We start from the raw sequence: 19,931 nt of genomic DNA, 5'->3' as shown, positions 1-19,931 counted from the left end.
CCTTAAGGTAGCCTGTGCAATTTTCTTCCATATTAAACTTCATGATGTGTATGTAAAGAGAGGCTGAATATATAGGTTTTTGTTTTTTTTTAAGTTTTGGGTGGCGCAGTTCAGCTTGACTCTTACACTACACATTCAGCTCTGTCTACTGTTTAGTCTTTGAAGACCTGTAGGGTATCTACACTGCAACGTAAGCCCACGTTTGAGCCTAACCCCCCCATTGCATCTACGCTGCAATTGTGCTAGCCCAGGGCTCAAACCCAGGGTCCCAGGACTCTGTAGGGTCCGAGCTCGAGTCAAGCTGGGACCCAGAGTCCAAGCCCTATTGCTTTCTAGTGCAGCTGACTCCTGTGACCCCAGTCAAGCAGGACTGCATCTGGAAGTATTCCACAGTTCCATGGGACAACTTCCTTAGTCCTCTATCTCCCAACAATCTGCAATCCACTCTATTGAAACGCTTGCCAAATGACAGCAGCTCAGGTCCGCGTTAACCTCTTCTGTTCCAATCGCTGATCTGCAAGCACGCTTACAACAGAGCCTCCTGTGTTTGCAATGGCAAGCAAACTGATCAAGCCTTTTGCAAAGTGAGCTGTTTCCTGGTATTTTGCAGGGTGGGCAGTAAAGTTTTCCCACTGCACCATAAGCTAGAGAAGACACATTGGTGGGCAGGGGGCAGCACTGAGAGGGACTCCGGGTTATGGTTACTTTGACTCAGGTCTGTGCACTATAGTGTGGACACCAGAGCCCGAGGTTTGAACATGGGTCAGAAAATTCTTTACCTAAAGTTACAATAGAGTGTAGATGCTGAAGCCCAGGGTTCCCTAACATGGGTCAGCTAGCTGACTTGAGTCCCACTAACCCTGGACTTATGTTGAAGTGTAGACATACCCTTAAGGACAAGCTAGGAAAGGTTGTGGCTTCACAGGTACCAAGGAAGTGAAACCTGTGAGGAAAGCGATTTTGTAGTGAAATTGTTTCAAAGCTTTGGAGGTTGGTTTTGTTTGTTAAGGAGTTAAACAGCTGAGATAAGAGCTCAAAGGTTTAATGCTCCCCTCCCCATCAAGTGCTGAGAGAGCCTCCCCCCCTTCCCCCACCCCCTCCTTCCCATTTCTCTAGTCCTCCAAGGAAACCTTTAACCAAAACTGGGAAGGTCAGCCTGGCAGCTGTGATATTTCTAAGATGAAAAATGAGCAGAAAACCAAAGAAAAGCTTTCACACCTGTATATATGTTACAAAGAAGCAAGAAGGACAAAAACATTTTTGCCACCCATAAAGGTGGGGAATCATGAGTGCGTCTCTAAATCCAAATAATAATGTCCTTTTGCTAAGTTAATTATTTCCCTGCTCATCTTAACCAGACTTATCCCACTAATGAGCTGGTTCAGTCTGGCTTGGACAGTTGTTCTGAACCTATCCTCTACCCATCACTATGATATTCATGGGTCTTCAGTGATCGACAGAGCCGTTTCTCTTGTCTGTAGATGAAATATTTGAGTATTAAGGCAGTGAGATGATTGGGGTGAAAGATCGTTCTCTTACAGGCAGAAAGTGGAGAGAATCAGAACCAATTACTGGATAGGTCTATCAGTGCGGTGTTGCATCAAGTAAAATGGAAGTTCCATGGTGAGGAAGGTGGTTAAGCTTTGAATATACAAAAAATAGAATGGCCTTTGAGTTATTTGGATAATCTAGGATGTGCTATTGTCTTTTTTTTTAACAATTATGAAAAGATGTTTACAGGGCCGTTCACTCAAGTGTTGCACAATGCTGTAAGGTTTCTATGAAATTTGATCCAGCAGCAAAGATTGTTCAGTTAATAGTGTTTTTGAACAGCTGACCTTGTGTATTTTGCCTTCCAAGTGGTATGGAGCAGCTTTTGGCTGAATCCCTGCTGGTTTTCATCTGGAGGGATGAGGAAAAGGCAGCTCCAAGAGGAACTTTGCCCCAGTCTGTAGAAGGCTTTGAAGAGCAGGACCAAGATTTTGAATTCAATCCAGAATTCTCTAGGAAGTTTGTCCAGTACCAGCATGCTGCATTTGCATCATCTGGTTATATAGCAGGTAGGCTGCCCTGTTCTGTACCATCACAACCTTAAGTGGTTTTGTTCATTTCTAGGTAAATGTCAGTAAGTGAGGCCGGAGACAGCATGGCCAGGCTTGGAGTCCAATAGCCAAAATAAATGGAAGAGGATTTAATTTCAGAAGACCACCAAGTTTATACCATGAAACAACTACAGACAAATTGAGCAGTTTTGGTTAATCTTAATTGGTTAATTAGACCATGTCTATTGAAAATCAGATTTGACATTGTTACTTCATAGTTAAGGAGTACTTGTGGCACCTTAGAGACTAACCAATTTATTTGAGCATAAGCTTTCATGAGCTACAGCTCACTTCATCGGATGCATACCGTGGAAAGTGTAGAAGATCTTTTTATACATACAAAGCATGAAAAAATACCTCCCCCCACCCCACTCTCCTGCTGGTAATCACTTATCTAAAGTGATCACTCTCCTTACAATGTGTATGATAATCAAGGTGGGCCATTTCCAGCACAAATCCAGGGTTTAACAAGAACGTCTGGGGCGGGGGGTAGGAAAAAACAAGGGAAAATAGGCTACCTTGCATAATGACTTAGCCACTCCGTCTCTATTTAAGCCTAAATTAATAGTATCCAATTTGCAAATGAATTCCAATTCAGCAGTTTCTCGCTGGAGTCTGGATTTGAAGTTTTTTTTGTTTTAAGATAGCGACCTTCATGTCTGTGATTGCGTGACCAGAGAGATTGAAGTGTTCTCCGACTGGTTTATGAATGTTATAATTCTTGACATCTGATTTGTGTCCATTTATTCTTTTACGTAGAGACTGTCCAGTTTGACCAATGTACATGGCAGAGGGGCATTGCTGGCACATGATGGCATATATCACATTGGTGGATGTGCAGGTGAACGAGCCTCTGATAGTGTGGCTGATGTTATTAGGCCCTGTGATGGTGTCCCCTGAATAGATATGTGGGCACAGTTGGCATCGGACTTTGTTGCAAGGATAGGTTCCTGGGTTAGTGGTTCTGTTGTATGGTATGTGGTTGCTGGTGAGTATTTGCTTCAGGTTGGGGGGCTGTCTGTAGGCAAGGACTGGCCTGTCTCCCAAGATTTGTGAGAGTGATGGGTCATCCTTCAGGATAGGTTGTAGATCCTTAATAATGCGTTTGGAGGGGTTTTAGTTGGGGGCTGAAGGTGACGGCTAGTGGCGTTCTGTTATTTTCTTTGTTAGGCCTGTCCTGTAGTAGGTGACTTCTGGGAACTCTTCTGGCTCTCTCAATCTGTTTCTTCACTTCCGCAGGTGGGTATTGTACCCTTCTATGATCACTGTAGCGGTAAGAAAATAGATTTTTTTTTTCTCATTCATGTTGTGCATCTGACAGCACTTTGTGCAGTTAGTTTCATTATTTCCCCATAGTTAATGTTTATAAAGGTCTTCACAAGAAAAATTAACAGGGGAACAGAATTTGTATTTTTAAAAACAATTGGGATATACTATTGAAAGGATTCTCTCTCAGAAAATGGATTTTTTTTAAAATTATTCAACTTAATGTATTCTACTAACTGCTGGCAACATGCAGCATTATCTGTTTATCTACAAGTTTCACAGCCTTGAATGTGAGACATTGACAGAGTGGGAGTGTCATCCAGTGCACCAGTTCTATTGCCTATTTCCTCCTGAAAGCATCCTGGCAGTATGTTAATGGAATTGCAGCTCCGGCCTTTATTAAAACTTGGGGAGAGTTAGAATGCATTCCATTTTTGAACAGGAGCCAACCCTCTCGTGTCTCCTCTGTACAAGAGGAATTTCAAGTGGCAGTTGACATTATCTGCTAATTAAAATACTGATTAGAATTCTGGGACCCACTTGGCAGAACTAGTAGGAAAGATTCATTTGAAAATGATTACACCCAACTTTGTGACACTTCTTCTGTTCAATTTGTTTACTGTAGTGAACTAGTACTAAATAAGCACATGTAAAAGGTAATTAAAGTTACTTAAACTGCTTCTTAATGATGGCTGAAACTGTGCTCCTAAGAAAAAGGGGCATCTTGAGACTTGTATCTTATGGGAAATCATGCCAAAAGCAAGCTACTTGGTGTTCTGCTTAAAATGTTATTTTGAAAAATATCTATTTTGATATTCCTTCTTATCCTGCTAGGGCATGCTGCTTGCCTTGGGGCTGCAAAAAACTTGCTCCCATAATATGTGCCTGTCATCGCCAGTGTTGCTAAGGGCTAGTCTGCACCAGAAGTGCTACATCAGGGCAGCTCTCCTGGCAGCATAATAAATCCACCTCCCAGGGAAGAAGTAGCTATGGTGCCAGCAGAAGTTATACCAAAGTAAGTGGCAGTGGAGACCTAATCTCACCTTGGTGATTTTACTGAGTCTTGTGTGTTTTTTTTCCCTGAAGCCTGAGCTCCTGGAGTCGTGGGATTAGGTGACTATCTGATTTCCCTCCCCCCCACCCACCCCAGAAAGTATGAGCAGCACCTTCCTTATTCTTATCCGGGCGAGGGGTGTAGGAGGGGGAAGAGCTGACTCAGGAGCGTGGAAAGGCTGGGCTCAGCGACCCTAGCTCCGCGGGACCCCTCGGCAGCCCTGGGGCCACCCGCTCCCTGGTCGTGGTCTTTGCCTGGGGGTTGGCGCAGCAGCGGGGGACCCTGCGTGGGCCCGGGGGGGCAGGAAAGGGGGGGGGAAGGGTGGCGCTGGGGGCCCGGCCCCGCACGTGACCCTCTCCCCGAGCTCCGGCTCCCCGGGTCCGCGCGCTGCAGCGACACGCGCGCGCGCGCGCCCTCCCCGGCCGGGTCGGGCGTCTCGCGCCGCGCAGCCCCAGCCTCGCGCTCTCATTGGCTCCGCTTCTCCGGCGGCCGCATTGGCTCCGGGCTGGCGCGTGGCGGAAGGGAGTGTTGCCGAGGCGACGGGAGGGCGGGGCGTGGGTAACGGACTCTATGGGGAGGCCTCGCCAGCCCCAGCGAGCGCGGCGGCCCTTGGCAGCCAGGTACGGGGCGGGGGGGGGTGGACTGCGCGGCGCCCGCGGCGGGAGGGGCTGATACCCCGGGCCTGGGCCTCCCCCAGGACTGATAGCAGCGGGAGCGTCTCTAACCGGGCGGCAGCCAGTCTGGTTCGTGCAGCGCCGAGCCCACGCCGAGCCCGGGCTCGGCTGGGTGCCCCCGGCCCGCACAGCTCGGAGAGACCCTAGCCCAGCGAGCCCGGGCTCGGCCCCTGCCCCGCACAACCCCGGGACCCCCAGCCCAGCGAGCCCGGGCTCGGCCCCTGCCCCGCACAACCCCGGGACCCCCCAGCCCAGCGAGCCCGGGCTCGGCCCCTGCCCCGCACAACCCCGGGACCCCCCAGCCCAGCGAGCCCGGGCTCGGCCCCTGCCCCGCACAACCCCGGGACCCCCAGCCCAGCGAGCCCGGGCTCGGCCCCTGCCCCGCACAACCCCGGGACCCCCAGCCCAGCGAGCCCGGGCTCGGCCCCCCCAGCCCAGCGAGCCCGGGCTCGGCCCCTGCCCCGCACAACCCCGGGACCCCCAGCCCAGCGAGCCCGGGCTCGGCCCCTGCCCCGCACAACCCCGGGACCCCCCAGCCCAGCGAGCCCGGGCTCGGCCCCTGCCCCGCACAACCCCGGGACCCCCAGCCCAGCGAGCCCGGGCTCGGCCCCTGCCCCGCACAACCCCGGGACCCCCAGCCCAGCGAGCCCGGGCTCGGCTGGGTCCCCCCTGCGCTTGCCAGGCCCGCCAGGGACAGGAATTGGGTTTGAAAAGACCTCGTCCATTCAGCACCCAGGTATGGCCTGGGGTAGGGCTCGCTGTGTGCTTTGGGGTTCACCAGGCCTGGGGCATCTGCCCAGACCTCAACGCCCTGGATGTATTGAACAGTAAACACGTAAAAACAAGGAGCGTTCCTTATGGCACCCTAGAGACTAACAGACTTATTTGGGCCTGAGCTTTCGTGGGCTAAAAACCCACTTCTTCAGATGCATGGAAAATACAGGAGCAGGTATAAATACATGAAAAGATCGGCGTTGCCTTACCAAGTGGGGGTCAGTGCTAACGAGACAATTCAATTAAAGGGGGCTATTCTCGCTGTCCCCCCCACCCCCAACTTGGTAAGGCAACGCCTATCTTTTCATGTATTTATACCTGCTCCTATATTTTCTATTCCATGCATCTGATGAAGTGGATTTTAGCTCATGAAAGCTAATGCCAAAACAAATATGTTCGTTTCTAAGGTGCCCCAAGGACTCCTCGTTGTTTTTGCTGATACAGCCTAACACGGATACCACTCTGAAACCTGTCAGAATACATGTAGGTACTATCACGGGCTTCTGCTGATATTGTGAGACTTGGCCCTCGGCTGATCTCTGGTGGAATCTACATGAGAACATTGAAATTTCCCGACTGGATCATACCGAAGATCCATCGAGTTCCCATATCCTGGCTTTGACAGTGGCCAGTGGTATATGCTTTGGGTGGAGGTGCCAGGTATCAACTGAAACCATTTTCCTGGGTTAAGCAAATTTCTGTAGGCCTGTTCTCCTATGGTCAGCGAAGGTTACTACAGGATTCAGAGTATTAGAGGAGAAGCAGAGAAGTCAGTAGTCGTGGAAGAATGCCTAAATGAGATCACAAAATCCTACAAGATGCAGGTCTTGTATTTAATGATTGTCTTATGGCTAACTAGTCAATGTTCATAGACAACTTTGAAGATTTACGCTGTATATGTGCTAAAAGTAATCTATTGTTTAAAAAATAAACACATTGCTGATATAGGAAACATTTTAATTCTTATCTAAAAGTTTGTTTGGTGCAACAGGTGATGCAGAAATGATGGAGACTTTAGAAGAGGAAAACTTTGGTGTGTCTATGTAAGTATAATCCAGATTACACATCAGCATTTGAATAACATTTTTACTAGTTAAAAATAGCTCCACTGTAGCCTCTTTTTGGAAAAAGAATAACAGCCCAACTTTAGAGGAATGGTTCAAAAAAATATGGGAGGTTGTGGTTATCAAAAAATTAACATGCCAATTATATGCCTGGCAAAATAGACAGAAGACAGATACATGCTTATATATTTGGTTACCTTTTATTCAAAATTCAAAGTGTATTCACCTGCAAAAAAACCTCAGCATACCTGTTCAGTTTTTTTAATATTCAAATTTGATGGACCAGCCTGGTGTGTACATAAAGATTTCATTCAGTTTAATAAAATCATTAGAAATGACAGAGCGGTTGTAAAGATTCTCACTTTGTAATCTTGTATCACCTTATTAAATAGAAAGATCTGATGACTAAATTCCTGTATAAAGTTTCTTGAAACAAAAGCTAACTGTTTAATGATTGTTTTGTTTCTGATATTTACATGGTAAGGATTTGTAAACTTGTTAAATCTTCCTAAATAAATTAAATAAAAATAGAAAAGGGGGAAAAAACCAAAATGATGTTAGATGATATTGATGAGAAGATAGAGACTCATGTAAGAACAATATGGACTTCAGAACAATACGATGTACTAGAGAGGGAAGAACAACAGGTGAGAGTTTAAGCAATATTGAACTCAAAATTGCTTGAACCTTCCCTTGATACCCAGAAAGCTAACCCCTCCTTGATCATGCTGTTCTCCCAGACATTCCCCTCACTGAAGGACCAAAATAAGCATTGTGGCCCAGATCCACAAAGGCATTTAGGTACCTAACTCCCCATGGATTTCAATGGAAGTTAGAAGCCTAATAACTTTGAGGATCCCTTTAATTGTAGGGATGTCTGTATCTTCAAAATTTCTCTTCCTGACCTTCCCACCATATGTCTCACTTTCTCTACTACCCAGTTTACCGTTGTTAGAAGTTGTATTTGAATGTGTTCCTTGAAAAGCGTGATGTATGTAGAGATGTATTCTTACACAGCACTTCGGGCCCTGGTATTATTAATTGTTGTGTGCTGTGGGTGGAATGAGTAGAAAATACAGATATTATTTTTCTGGACAAAATATTAGAATTCCCCTACTCACTACCACACCAAATCTAAAACTAATGTTTAAACTGTTAGTTTAAATTCAACAATGTTAGAACAAGCTATAAAAAAAAGACAAAGATGTTTCTTCTTTCATCAGTGTAGCCATCACTCGCGTTAAAGAAAAGAATGGGAGTTAGGTCTGAACTGCTCCTGCTTTTGTGCATAAGTGAGAAACAATTACCCCATTGTCTTGAACCATAAATATGATGCTAATGCTTTAGCTACTCTTGTTGTGGCACTCTGCCCTCTGGTGTTGTATCATGTATTCTGCCATTCATTTGTGTTATCTTTGTCTGGGCTGCAAAGGCATAATAATGGCCACTTTTGATCAGTAAATGAGGATGGTAGTATTCTAAATTTTCCTAAAAGAAGATGAATCCCAATGCCCAAATAGTGGAATTACTGGTGGATAAAGTTACTGAACTGTTGCTAAGAGCAATATCATTTTAAAGGCTTTTTTGTAAATAGACAGTCTAAAGCAGAGGTGGGCAAACTACAGCCCACGGGCCACATCCGGCCCACGGGACTGTCCTGCCCAGCCCTTGAGCTCCTGGCCGGGGAGGCTAGCCCCCGGTCCTTCCCCTGCTGTCCCCCCTGTCCCGCAGCTATGCTGCCGTGCGGGCAGCAGGGCTGCAAGCTCCTGCTGCTCTGAGCAGTATGGTAAGAGGGGATGGGGGGTGTTGGATAAGGGGCAGAGGGTCCCGGGGGGCAGTCAGGGAGCAGGGTGGTTGGATGGGGTGGAGGTTTGCGGGGGGGCAGTCAGGGAGCATTGGGGGTTGGATAGGGGGTGGGGTCCCGGGGGGGGGGCGGTTTGGAGCAGGGGATCCTGGGAGAGGGCGGTCAGGGGACAAGGAGCGGGGGGCTTGGATGGGTTGGAGGTTCTGAGGGGAACAGTCAGGAAGTGGGAAGTGGGAGGGGGCAAATAGGGGGCAGAGGCTAAGCTGTTTGGGGAGGCATAGCCTTCCCTATCCAGCCCTCCATACAGTTTCACACCCCAGTGTGGCCCTGGGGCCAAAAAGTTTGCCCACCCCTGGTCTAAAGCAATATCCTTCTTCACATGAGACACACAGAGGGGAATTTGTATATTAATTAAGTGGGGCCTTCATTGAATGGGTGAAGATAAATATGTTGAAGAAAAATGTGCAGCAAGGCTTGCATTCCTGATATTGGAGAAAAGCCTGTTGGGCACTTAATACCCTAGAGAATTTATTTAAGAAAAGTTCATCCCTAAAATGCCAAGGTCAGGGAGACTTCGGTATCTATGAACAAATTGTACAATATAACATTGCCAGAGGGACCCAGATTTTGAAGTGCTGCTAATGTGCTTCTCCATTTAAAGGAGTCCATTTGAAAGAGAGCATATGTTTTTGTTATAAAACAGAAGCACCATGTTTTTTAGATTAAGGGATTACAAAATTTAGTTCTAAACCCCCAGTGTGGTACACTGCATTAGAGAAATATTTAACAATTCCTATAAATTACATCATTTACCTTTGCTACACTATATACTCAGCAGGGCCGGTGCAACCACTAGGTGAACTAGGCGCTCGCCTAGGGTGCCAAGTGGTTGGGGGCGGTCAAACGTGCGCTCCGGGGAGGCGGAGGTGAGCTGGGGCAGAGGGGCGCAGGGAGGGCCACCTGCAGCAAGTAACGGGGGTGGGGAGGGTCACACAGGGGAACCACTCCCCGCCCCAGCTCATCTCTGCTCCGCCGCCGCCTCCTCTGAGCGAGCTGCCCTGCTCTGCTTCTTTCCCTCCCAGGCTTGCAGCGCTAAATAGCTGATTGGCGCCGCAAGCCTGGGAGGCGGGGGTGGCATGCTTGGGGAGGAGGCGGAGCAGAGGTGAGCTGGGCCGAGGGGAGCTGCTGCACGGCTCCCCGGGCCGAGGGGAGCTGCTGCACGGCTCCCCGGGCCGAGGGGAGCTGCTGCACGGCTCCCCGGGCCGAGGGGAGCTGCTGCACGGCTCCCCGGGCCGAGGGGGGGTGCAAGGTGGAAGTTTCGCCTAGGGCGCAAAACATCCTTGCAGTGCCCTGATACTCAGTCTGGTAATATATGACTGGGTACTCCAAATGGTCCTCTACAGATGGGTCTTGAACAGTTCCAGTAGAGTTACAACCACCTTTTATGGCTAGATGAGAGGTGGGTACTGAAACTTCGTTGTGACATCGGGTCACGGTATGGAAAAGGTGGAGAACCGTCGCTCTGAACAAACCTTTTAAACATCTTCTGCACCAAGAGGTTAATTACACTATCAAAGATACCCAATAAAACAGTTCTTTCCAATAAGTAACTACCCCCTTTAGTATACAGTGGAGACCGAGTGAGATTAATGTCTGTTACAGGAATAAACTTTTTATTATTAAGTAAAGTTTTCTGTGTGATGACCTTTTTTTTATAATGTGAAGTTGGAAGATAATTCCCTTCTCTGATGTGCAGGCTGGGTTATTGTGCTCATTTGTCTTTCGGCTTTCATTAAAAAATTAATCTTTCCTTTCTTTGTTATCAGCTCCTCTCCTTCAGATGCAGAATTTGATGCGGTTGTTGGGTATTTAGAAGATATTATAATGGGTAAGCTCCTGAATTTAGATGTGCCTATAAATGAGCAGTAAAAATATTGATAGGCAAAATAAGGATTGAACGTCACTGACAGAAGTGTGTGGAGAAACCAGTGCTTCTGCCTTCTCCGTGTGTCCTATGAGTTGGAATTTTTAATTCCTTGCTTTCATTAGTACAAAACTTGCATTACAGTATAAAATCTCCAGCAAACCCTTTTGGTTTCTGTTCTCCCAACAGTGTATTCATGGGTTCGAAACATGTGTCTTTTCCCCTGTGCACTACTGGGAGACTAGAAACCCTCTCTTCATTGATAAAGTTGTGGTAAATAAAGATCCTGATAAATTCTCTCGTGAAAACCAAGGTTTTCCATCCTCTCTGCTGTCTGTCCCTCCATGTCATATGACATCCCACTTATCCTCTGGGTAAACGAATTGGTTTTCCTTTTTGTTGCAAGTAACTTACACACATACACCTAAGGTGACAGGATCTATTGGAAGAAAGAATGCCACAAGCAGTCAACCATTTTTCCCTGTGGGCTTGGGAGGATAAAAGATTCCAAATCGTCAAGTGAGAAATTTGAAGTAAGAGGTCAGGGTTGAATAAAGAGGATTTACAAGATGCCAAGAGAAAGAGAACTCATTGTGTTAACTTGAAGAGGTTGATGACTGGTTAACATCTTCCTCCTTATTCACACACCTTTCTAAGGGATCATAAAGTTTTTTATTCTTTTCACTCTCAGCTGCTCACCTTGTGATATGTATAGCTGAATCTGGAGAAATGGTCACAAGTTCACCAGTTTTGAGTGGGTTAATTAATAAAAGATTAGATTTGTGCAGATTTATTTTAACACTGTCAGTGTGTAATTTATATTTGTACCTGTTATGATACGTTAAGTTCCACTTCCTGCCCTTTTGCCTTCCTCCAATTTCACTCATTGATGACTCAAAAATTGTCCTTTAAGGGTTATAGCTTTCTGCACTCATTTTCAGAGATAAGAAAAATCCATTGTCTTTTAACTAATGGAGGGAAGAAAAATATACTTCTAAAAAAAAAAAAAAAAGTTCACTGATAACTCACATACCTGAACAAAAAACCCGATTGTTTGAAAACTAACAGCCTCTTTATTAAAAGTTAATTTTAAAGAACTGCCTTAATATTGAGAACATGTGAAAATCTTTACTTGAAAATAGAAAAGTAGATTGTTTGAGTATGTGCCCTAGCAGTTTTGCTGCCTTTTGCAAATTCTGTCCTTTTCTATCATTAAATGTACAGCACTTGCAACATAGATCAACATGCTGCTATCCTGGTAATCCCAGCTGACTTGGCTGAAGCAGAATTTGAATCTGTAGCACTCTTTGCTTCACCACCACCTACTCTGCTAGCAGCCTCCATATATTCTCATAGATTGGTCAGAAATTAAAGCTAGCCCAACGAACAGCTTTGCTGTTATTGTGACCAAGTGTGTGTGTGCGGGGTTCCATGCTCCAGCAGTAGGAGCTATTAGAACAGGCCATTAGTGAATGTGATTACTGTCTTACAATGAGTGGATAAATTGAATGTAACTGTATGCAATTTACTTATTGTGGCTCAGATGACGATTTCCAGTTAATACAAAGAAGCTTTATGGATAAACACTACCAGGAATTTGAAGATACAGAAGAAAACAAGCTCATCTACACTTCTATTTTTAATGAATATGTAAGATTTTTTTTTGGTGGTTTTTCTCATAGAGTGCTTAGCTTTTCTTTTAAGGTCATTGTTAGGTTCTTTTCTCCCCTCTGTTTTTAAAATACAAGTTTGATCAGAATCAAATACATGTAAAATATTATCTATGGTGTCTTTGAAGTATAGCAATAGCCTGCAAGCAACCAAAAATATTCTGGAGTTCCAAAATACTTTTTTCTGTTTCGCCAAGGAATCTTCTACAAGTGTTTGAGAACAGTTTAAGCCTTTTGGATGGAAGGTTGGTTTAGGCAGCCACTGTGTGGGATATAGTTGTATTTAGATTAGTACAATAGGAACATAGGAATTGTCGTAATGGATTCAACATCTAGTCCTGTCTCATGTCTCTGGCAGTGCCAAGCCATAGATGCTTCAGAGGAAGGTGCAAGAAGCCCACCAGTAGGCAGATTTGGGAATATCTGTCCCCCATGAAGGTCTCCTCCTAATCTCTATTAGTGACTCTGAAGCATGACACTTTATATCCCCCTCATTTGGGGTCTGGTTGTAGTTTGACTGATACGTTAGCTAGCAATTAAGGGAAAAATTATTTGATACATTCTGCATTCTTCCCTAGTGAATTGGTAGAAGTTCCATTGCATAGAGGTCAGTAAAGGAAGTGGGACAAAACACTATGAAAATTAAGACTTGTGTAGTATTTGTTTCTGCTACTATACAGTATAATCCGAACCAATCATCATTAAAGGGATGCTGTCAAGTTGAAAATCACTTCAGTCTATAATTTTTTGTACCCACTATTGTAAATAACACACAAGATTACTATAACTGAGCTTAAAGGAAAATAATAGCTTCTGGGTTTTTTTTTTCTGTTTGTTTGCTTAATGTATTTGACAGCACCATGTAAAATCAGTTTCACGATTTCCTCTGTATAGTTAGTTTTCTTTGTTGTATGGTTTCTGTACAAACTGGAGAAACAAAATATCTTTAAAAGGGTCAGAAAAAAGTGGTTGAAGGCCACAAATGGGATTTGTGATGCATTTTACCTAATGAAGACAAGCCTATGGAGAATAATATGTAGGAATGTGAGAACACCACACTCCTTTATCAAGTCAGCATGTGGAATTTATGATGATGTCCTCTCTTTTAGATCTGCTTAGTAGAGAAATACATAGAAGAAAAACTACTTGACAGGATTCCTGGTTTTAGTATGGCTGCTTTCACCATGTCATTACAGTAAGTCTTTGGTTTGGGGTATTTTTCTTGTGCTTTTCTCTGTATTAACCATTTTGTACCTGGGACCAAACTAGGATTTGATTTTTTTTATTATTTTTTTCCCCTTTGTGGAAGGGATTCTTGTTTAAAAAAGGAAATGTGAGTTTGTCTATACAATTCTGCTAATTCACCTCCATCCTCACCTCCACCATCCCCTGCTATTCTAGGCCTCTGACTTGAAATGTTGTGCCAAAATGTATGGAAGGTTTGTGATATGCAGAAATGGGGACCAGAACGAGACCATTAAACTTGATTTCTCTTATTCCCCAATTCAGGACTCGAAGCCAGTTCCCTGGGGGTTAAAAGGCCACTTGCATTAAGCCCACTAGGTTTTCTGTACTTAGGCTTTCAGAAACAGCCTCAGTAAATGGCTTTACCCCAATCCCTATTTTATAAAAGAATGCAAAGAGTAATTCAGTTTTGGTGAAAAGTTTCTGTTGACATTGTTGGAGGGTTACTCTCAATTTAAAGTAATTGCTGCTGTTCAGCTTTAGCTTAATTATGTGGAGAATGAAGTTGTTAAAGGAACATATTTTCTTCTGCTGAATAAGAAAATCAAATGCTATTAGAAATGGACTCCTAAAAAGGACTAAAACTGCTTCAAATATTTGAATAAAGCATCAAGAAATTTGCATGAAAGTACAGTAGTATGGTTAGACCATCCATCAAAGTAAGGAACAGGGCTTTTCAATAATATTAGGAGAATCTTAATTGCTTAGAATAAGTCCTATGAAAGTGGATGTGTACTGACAATCTACTTAAAGTTCAGTTAAAGTGAATAACTCCTTTGTTACTTGCAATGCCTGAAATAATTAAAAGGACTAAAACTCTAAGATTTTTCACTTGTTTTTTTTTTTTTTAGCATTTCTCTTATTTCAGGCAATGAAAATGTGGACGAATCAAGTTTTACTCCTTTTAAATTACCAATCTTTCACTGTCTGGTTTCTTTCGACTGGTGCAATACTCAGGTCTCTCTGGATTTAGGGGATAAACTTAACTGTATGAAAACCTTAGGTAGATAAAACGTTGCGATGTTTGTATTGCAGACACTACAGGGGATTGGTTTTGTTTAATAAAGCTGTTTTACATTAGAATTTTAAATACCTTCCTATTGGTCTTGTTTAAATCTTGATTTTGCACTACTTACATTGTGTACTAAATTTGACCTCCAAGTGCCTTTAAAATCTGATGTCATGTCTCACAACTATGTTAAACCTACAAATCTCCCACTTTACAGACAGCACAAAGACGAGATGGCAGGTGATATATTTGACATGCTTCTCACATTTACTGATTTTCTGGCATTCAAAGAAATGTTCTTGGATTACAGAGCTGTAAGTATTTTGGGTTGTTCTATTTTAACTAGCACAGTGGTAACTGCTTTTGTATGGCTCCTGCATTACAGCATTAAAGGCAGTGTTAGCTCGTCGGGTGACCACATGCGTTCAAGAGATAAAGGATCAAAAGGCAAATGGCCCTCATGGTGTAGCTGTTTAATAGGCTTGAAAAGCCGATCTGATAACTCTTGCAGAAAACCTGCATGAAGCGGCTATCTGGTGAAATTCCTCTGATGTACATTTCTGCATTGTTGAATACAGAATCTTTCTAGTACCCTTTCATTGTTTGGGGTTTTTAAAGTCCCATCCATTGGCTCTTGCAGTGGTTGTACTGCAGTTTCCCTTTTTCTCCGTGCTGGTTGCGTCTGGGGGTTTTCTACCCACCTTCCCACCCCCAAAGTGGTAAGTAGGAGAGAGAAGGCATCCTGACTGGGTTTCTTTCCTAGGCCAGACCAGCAGAGAGCACACTGATTTTAGCTGTGCCAAGTCTACCCACAGCTGGGAAAACATCAGCCAAGGTACTTACACAGCAGCAGCCCCCATATTCCCTTGTTAGTTTCTGGATTCATCCACAAATAAGAGTGGGAGAAAAGGGAGGCTCAGCTGTAGATTTTACAGATCCCAGAAGCCAGTTATGTGCACTTGTGGAATTATGCCGCAAGGTGCGGTACTATATTTGGTATGGTAAGCAGAATGCTAATAATACCAATTATAATGTGCCTACTTAATCTGTTAAGATTGAAAGCCTGCTTGTTTTGAAACTTTACTGAGCTGAGGGTTGTTTTTCCCCCCACTTTTTAGGAAAAAGAAGGTCGAGGTCTGGATTTAAGCAGCGGGTTTGTGGTAACATCTTTAAGCAAGTCCTCAATGTCGTCTTCTCAGAACAGTTTACGACACTAGTTCACAGCTGCAGATGAGGGCTGCTTCTTTCATTTGGACATTCCAAACACTACAGGCAGTGAAGGATTACAGTGGTAATGGAAGCTGATTGCCTCACTACATTTCACTAGGCCTGATCCTCTAAACTGCTCTTGTGAATTACTGTTAGTATTGAAACCTGTTAGTATTGAGTGATCATAAAAGAAAATAACTCCAGCCATTCCAGAATAATGGATTTCAATACACCGATAATATATACACATCGACCAATTTGGATTCTGTACCAAGGAGTTCAGTAAATGGGACTATATATGTGTTTCCTATTGGTTAAAATTACAACCCAGATATGTCACTCTCCAGAAATGTAAACTTAAAGAGAAAACCCACAAGACTGTAATAACATGGATGATCATTTAACTTTCTTTTGGGTAGGATGGTTACAGCTCCACCACCTCTGATTTCCCACGCTCACAATACCTTTCATTTTTTGAAAAATAACTTTTCAGTATGCTTGGAAGGTCGTCTATAGGGAAGAATAAGTTGTGACATATGCAGAATATATTTTGCACACATTTTAGCTTGAATTTCTCGGTTCTGTGGTAATTGTTGGGGGAGCAAGGAGAGGATCAACCAATGGGCAGATACCCAGTCTCACTCTGATGAACTTGCAGAGCTCTGATGTTCAGCTTGGCATGTAGGCGCCAACTAAATTAGAGAACTAACCAGGTTAAATATGTCTGTAAAACATAAGCTTTGCCTACATTAGGAACTTTCTTACCTTGTTTTTCCACAGCGGTGCAGCATGGGTGCTACCAAGGTACAAGGTGTCTTGTAGATCAAGCACAGGAATTTTTACTACCACATCATATAACTCCCCAGATGACATGCTGGTTAAAGTGCTTGTGCCCAGTCATACTGGAGCTTTCACCACTGGTAGCAGCTGAGTAGCTGCTCTGACAACTGAAAAACACATTAGAAATTTGCTAGTAGAGATGTACTCGTTAACTGTCTACAATAGACTTCTTTACGAAACCTCCCACTGTTGCACCACTGTGGATGCTGCCACGCTAGCCAGTAGTGTCAAAGGGAGCGCTAATGTAGACAGAGCTCAGGTCCTGATGTTCTTAGCACCATGTCATCTATCTTCTGTGAGCAGTAGGAGAAATCCCATCGTTGGTACCAGTGCAGCCATACCACTAGGAGGCTTCTAAGAAGAGCCTAGTAGACAGACCAAAGCTATGGCAGATCAATGTTGTTATAATGTGCTGGTGTTTCGGCTGTGCCGATGGAAAACTTGTTAATCTCTTTATGTGTTAAATCCTGGCTGTATTACAGTGAATGGGAGTTTTGCCATTAATTACAAAAGGGCTGGGATTTCACCCTGAAGTTAAAACACAGTTTTCTGACATGGTTACAAAAAAATGCCTATCCACACAGGCAAGCATAAACCATGTTTATATGATAATGTGGTCTGGCCACAAACCTTTTCAAACTCCTCTACTTTTGTAGAGTAGACACTTTCAGTACTATGGAACCACTGTAGTGTCTTAGCCTGTTCAAACTCTAAAAATACAGTAGTAAATAACTTCATTGAGCTTAAATTTCCAGTGTGGTGTTATAAGACTGCAGTTCAGCTGTTGGAGGTTGTCCTAGTATTTCTGTTAAAAACCTCCCACACATTCACTTTTTAAAAGCCTTCCCCTTCAGGGTTTTGTAACTCTTCCAATAAACTATTTACTGATCTCAGATTTGATTTGGAAAATCCGCACCCTGAAGCAATCTTAAAATCACAAAAGGAATCCTTTGTTGTTTTCACAGTAGTTTTTACGTAGAAATCTCTGTGATTGTGCCGTAGAGAAGGAACTGCATTAGCCCAAATGCTTCTTTTGAATGCTTTTTTGATTAAAAGTAATTGTATTCGCTTTCTACTTTATTGAACATCAAACAAGCTAAACTTAATTCTCTTTGCAATGAAAGGCTAAATTGAATCACTTTTTAATACTATGCTAGTGTAATGTGTGGACATTTGTTAAAGATATTAGTTGCAGTATAATAGTTTTAAAGATAAATTCCTAATCCTGCAGACAGAGCCCTGTGGTGAAGCTCAATATAATGAAGTCAGTGGGACTGCGTGTAGGCTTGGTGTTTGCCCACGTAGATCCAATTGCAGGATCAAAGTAAAGATGTGAGGGCAGAGCATCATCTGGTGTAAATTGTCATAGCTCCATTGATAACAATGACAGCTTACACCAGCCTACGCTCTGTCTTCAAAAGATGTCTGCGTTTCCCATTTTGTTACAAGGTGTTGCCTTGTACCATCTCTGCCATAAAGATCAGTGTTTTCCCAGCGGTACATAATCCACCACTGAAGACCACACAGGTACTTTGGGAAGAGATGAGAGAGGTTCTTTTAGGTTAAATGTTTGGTCCAGGCTGAATGCAGTTCTCCCAGCTATCCTAAAAATCTATTGGACCAACTGCTGGGAAAGCTTGTTCAGTCTCTAAAGAAAATACTTATCGTCTAAAGACAGTGCTTGTAGAAGATTTGAATCGGACTATTCTTTTCATTTCAGTGTATGGGCTAGAATTCTTTTGTCACTATCCTCTTTTTACACATGTATTATATTGAAATTGTTTTTGTACTGGGAGTAGATTTTGTCAAATTTTAAAAGAATCATACTGAAACATTTTTAACAATTCATTGTTCAGTGTTGAATTGAAATAATTGATTAAAGTTACAAATGTGAATGCTCTTGAAGTTGAACTTGGGATGAGGGGGAAAGTATTTATTCCTTTATTGTTACCACTGCTCAGATTATTCGTCATTTGCAATGATGGAAATGAGCATCTCAAAACAATTCTCCAAATATAGTGATTTTATAGCTCGGTAACTTGTAATGTCAGAGTCTATAAGTTACAGCTTAAGGTAGTTATCTGGATATGGAATTTTATAGTGTTCACTGTATGCCAGAGTAGCTAAATTCATTGTCTGTAACGCAACTTGTGTGGGCTTCCTTTCCCTCCTCCTTTCTGGTATATCTGTATTGTGAACTTTACACTCGAATCTCACCCAATCCATTTTTTAGCTAGCCTTTATAATTAGTGCATTGGGTAAAAGGGCAATAGAAAACTAACTAGTGTTTATATCTGCAGTTTTGCTGGTTTAGTTGTATGCAGAGAACTATGGTTGTAGTCATGAGCGTTGATTAGTCTATATGTATTACTTGTGTGCGTATTAGTCTATACGTATTACTTCTGTTGATTTAAACAGTCTTCATGTGGTACTTATATATAAATGCTGAGCTAAACCTATGTTAAAGTTTAGCATGTTTGTGATCCAAGCCTTTTTTATAGTTTTAGCTGTTAAATTCCCAATCCTGTTGTCACATTTTTTAAGGAGAAAACCCCACAGACTTCAGTGGGGGCACCACTGGGATCTAATACTTCTTATTTTTACTCCCTGTTCCCATGAGTACAATTTCTGCCCAGTGTGTTTGCCTGTTTCTGCCCTGCATGTTTCCTACACTCTAGCATCTTCATTATTGTCCATCTCTACAACATGCATGTAACTAGACTTTCTGATTTTATCTCGCATGCAGAGCTTTTTAAAAACAAATTAAATTTTTACATACAAATGCAATATTTCTATGCAAGCCTGATTTACTTTTCAGAGTTTAGAATTTCTTTCCTCAAACAAATGCATAGTTATTTGTCTCTAAAGAGTTTTTATCTTTTTTGAGGGGTTATTTGGTATTTTTATCCTGAAACTTGGAATTAGTTTAGAGCCGGAGTCAACTGCATAAAGAAGAACGACAAGAGCTTGGTCTAAACAAGTAGGAAAAGAACGTTTAGCTATTTTCCCTGTAAGTGAGAAAGTAGCCCAAACTATATTTAGGCTTTGAACAAGCGAAGTATATCAAAGGAAAGCCAGGATGATGTTTCTATCTGATTGGGTACCAATGCCATTTTCTGGATTTTCTTCTCCCCACCTCCACAAGTCCCTTAAAGATCATAAATTGGACTTGACTGGCCACATCCCCTGCTGGTGTGAATTTTAGCATCAGATCACCCACAATGTTATCTTTTTGGAGATCTCCTGCAGCTGGCGGGGGGACTTAATGATTTGACTCTTCTCCCCCGTTCCGTGGG

At 43.2% G+C, this 19,931-nt stretch overlaps 1 protein-coding gene across 2 annotated transcripts; it reads left to right on the top strand.

The window, feature by feature from the left end:
* Nucleotides 1–4,934: 4,934 nt before the first annotated feature.
* On the top strand, nt 4,935–19,422 carry ARL2BP (ARF like GTPase 2 binding protein). Of its 2 annotated transcripts, XM_073307428.2 has the most exons (8): nt 4,935–5,042; nt 6,862–6,913; nt 10,565–10,626; nt 12,206–12,312; nt 13,442–13,527; nt 14,804–14,900; nt 15,350–15,421; nt 15,705–19,422. In XM_073307428.2, the coding sequence occupies exons 2-8, from the start codon at nt 6,873–6,875 to the stop codon at nt 15,801–15,803; spliced, it is 564 nt and encodes a 187-aa protein (XP_073163529.1). In that variant the 5' UTR covers nt 4,935–5,042; nt 6,862–6,872; the 3' UTR covers nt 15,804–19,422. The 2 variants fall into 2 exon arrangements, with proteins under 2 accessions (XP_073163529.1, XP_073163530.1); XM_073307429.2 differs by lacking the exon at nt 15,350–15,421.
* The last annotated feature ends 509 nt before the right edge of the window (nt 19,423–19,931 follow it).

Source organism: Lepidochelys kempii, chromosome 12, assembly GCF_965140285.1.
Source record: "Lepidochelys kempii isolate rLepKem1 chromosome 12, rLepKem1.hap1, whole genome shotgun sequence".
Lineage (NCBI taxonomy): Eukaryota > Metazoa > Chordata > Testudines > Cheloniidae > Lepidochelys > Lepidochelys kempii.
The sequence above is the reverse complement of the archived record's forward strand: the minus strand, read 5'-3'. Positions and strand labels throughout refer to the sequence as shown.

Coding starts and splice junctions, on each gene's coding strand:
- ARL2BP (XM_073307428.2), top strand. CDS start 6,873: ATGATGGAGACTTTAGAAGAGGAAAACTTTGGTGTGTCTAT. Junction 13,528..14,803: donor GCTTTCACCATGTCATTACA/GTAAGTCTTTGG, acceptor CCCACTTTACAG/ACAGCACAAAGACGAGATGG. Junction 14,901..15,349: donor TGTTCTTGGATTACAGAGCT/GTAAGTATTTTG, acceptor TTTCTTTCCTAG/GCCAGACCAGCAGAGAGCAC.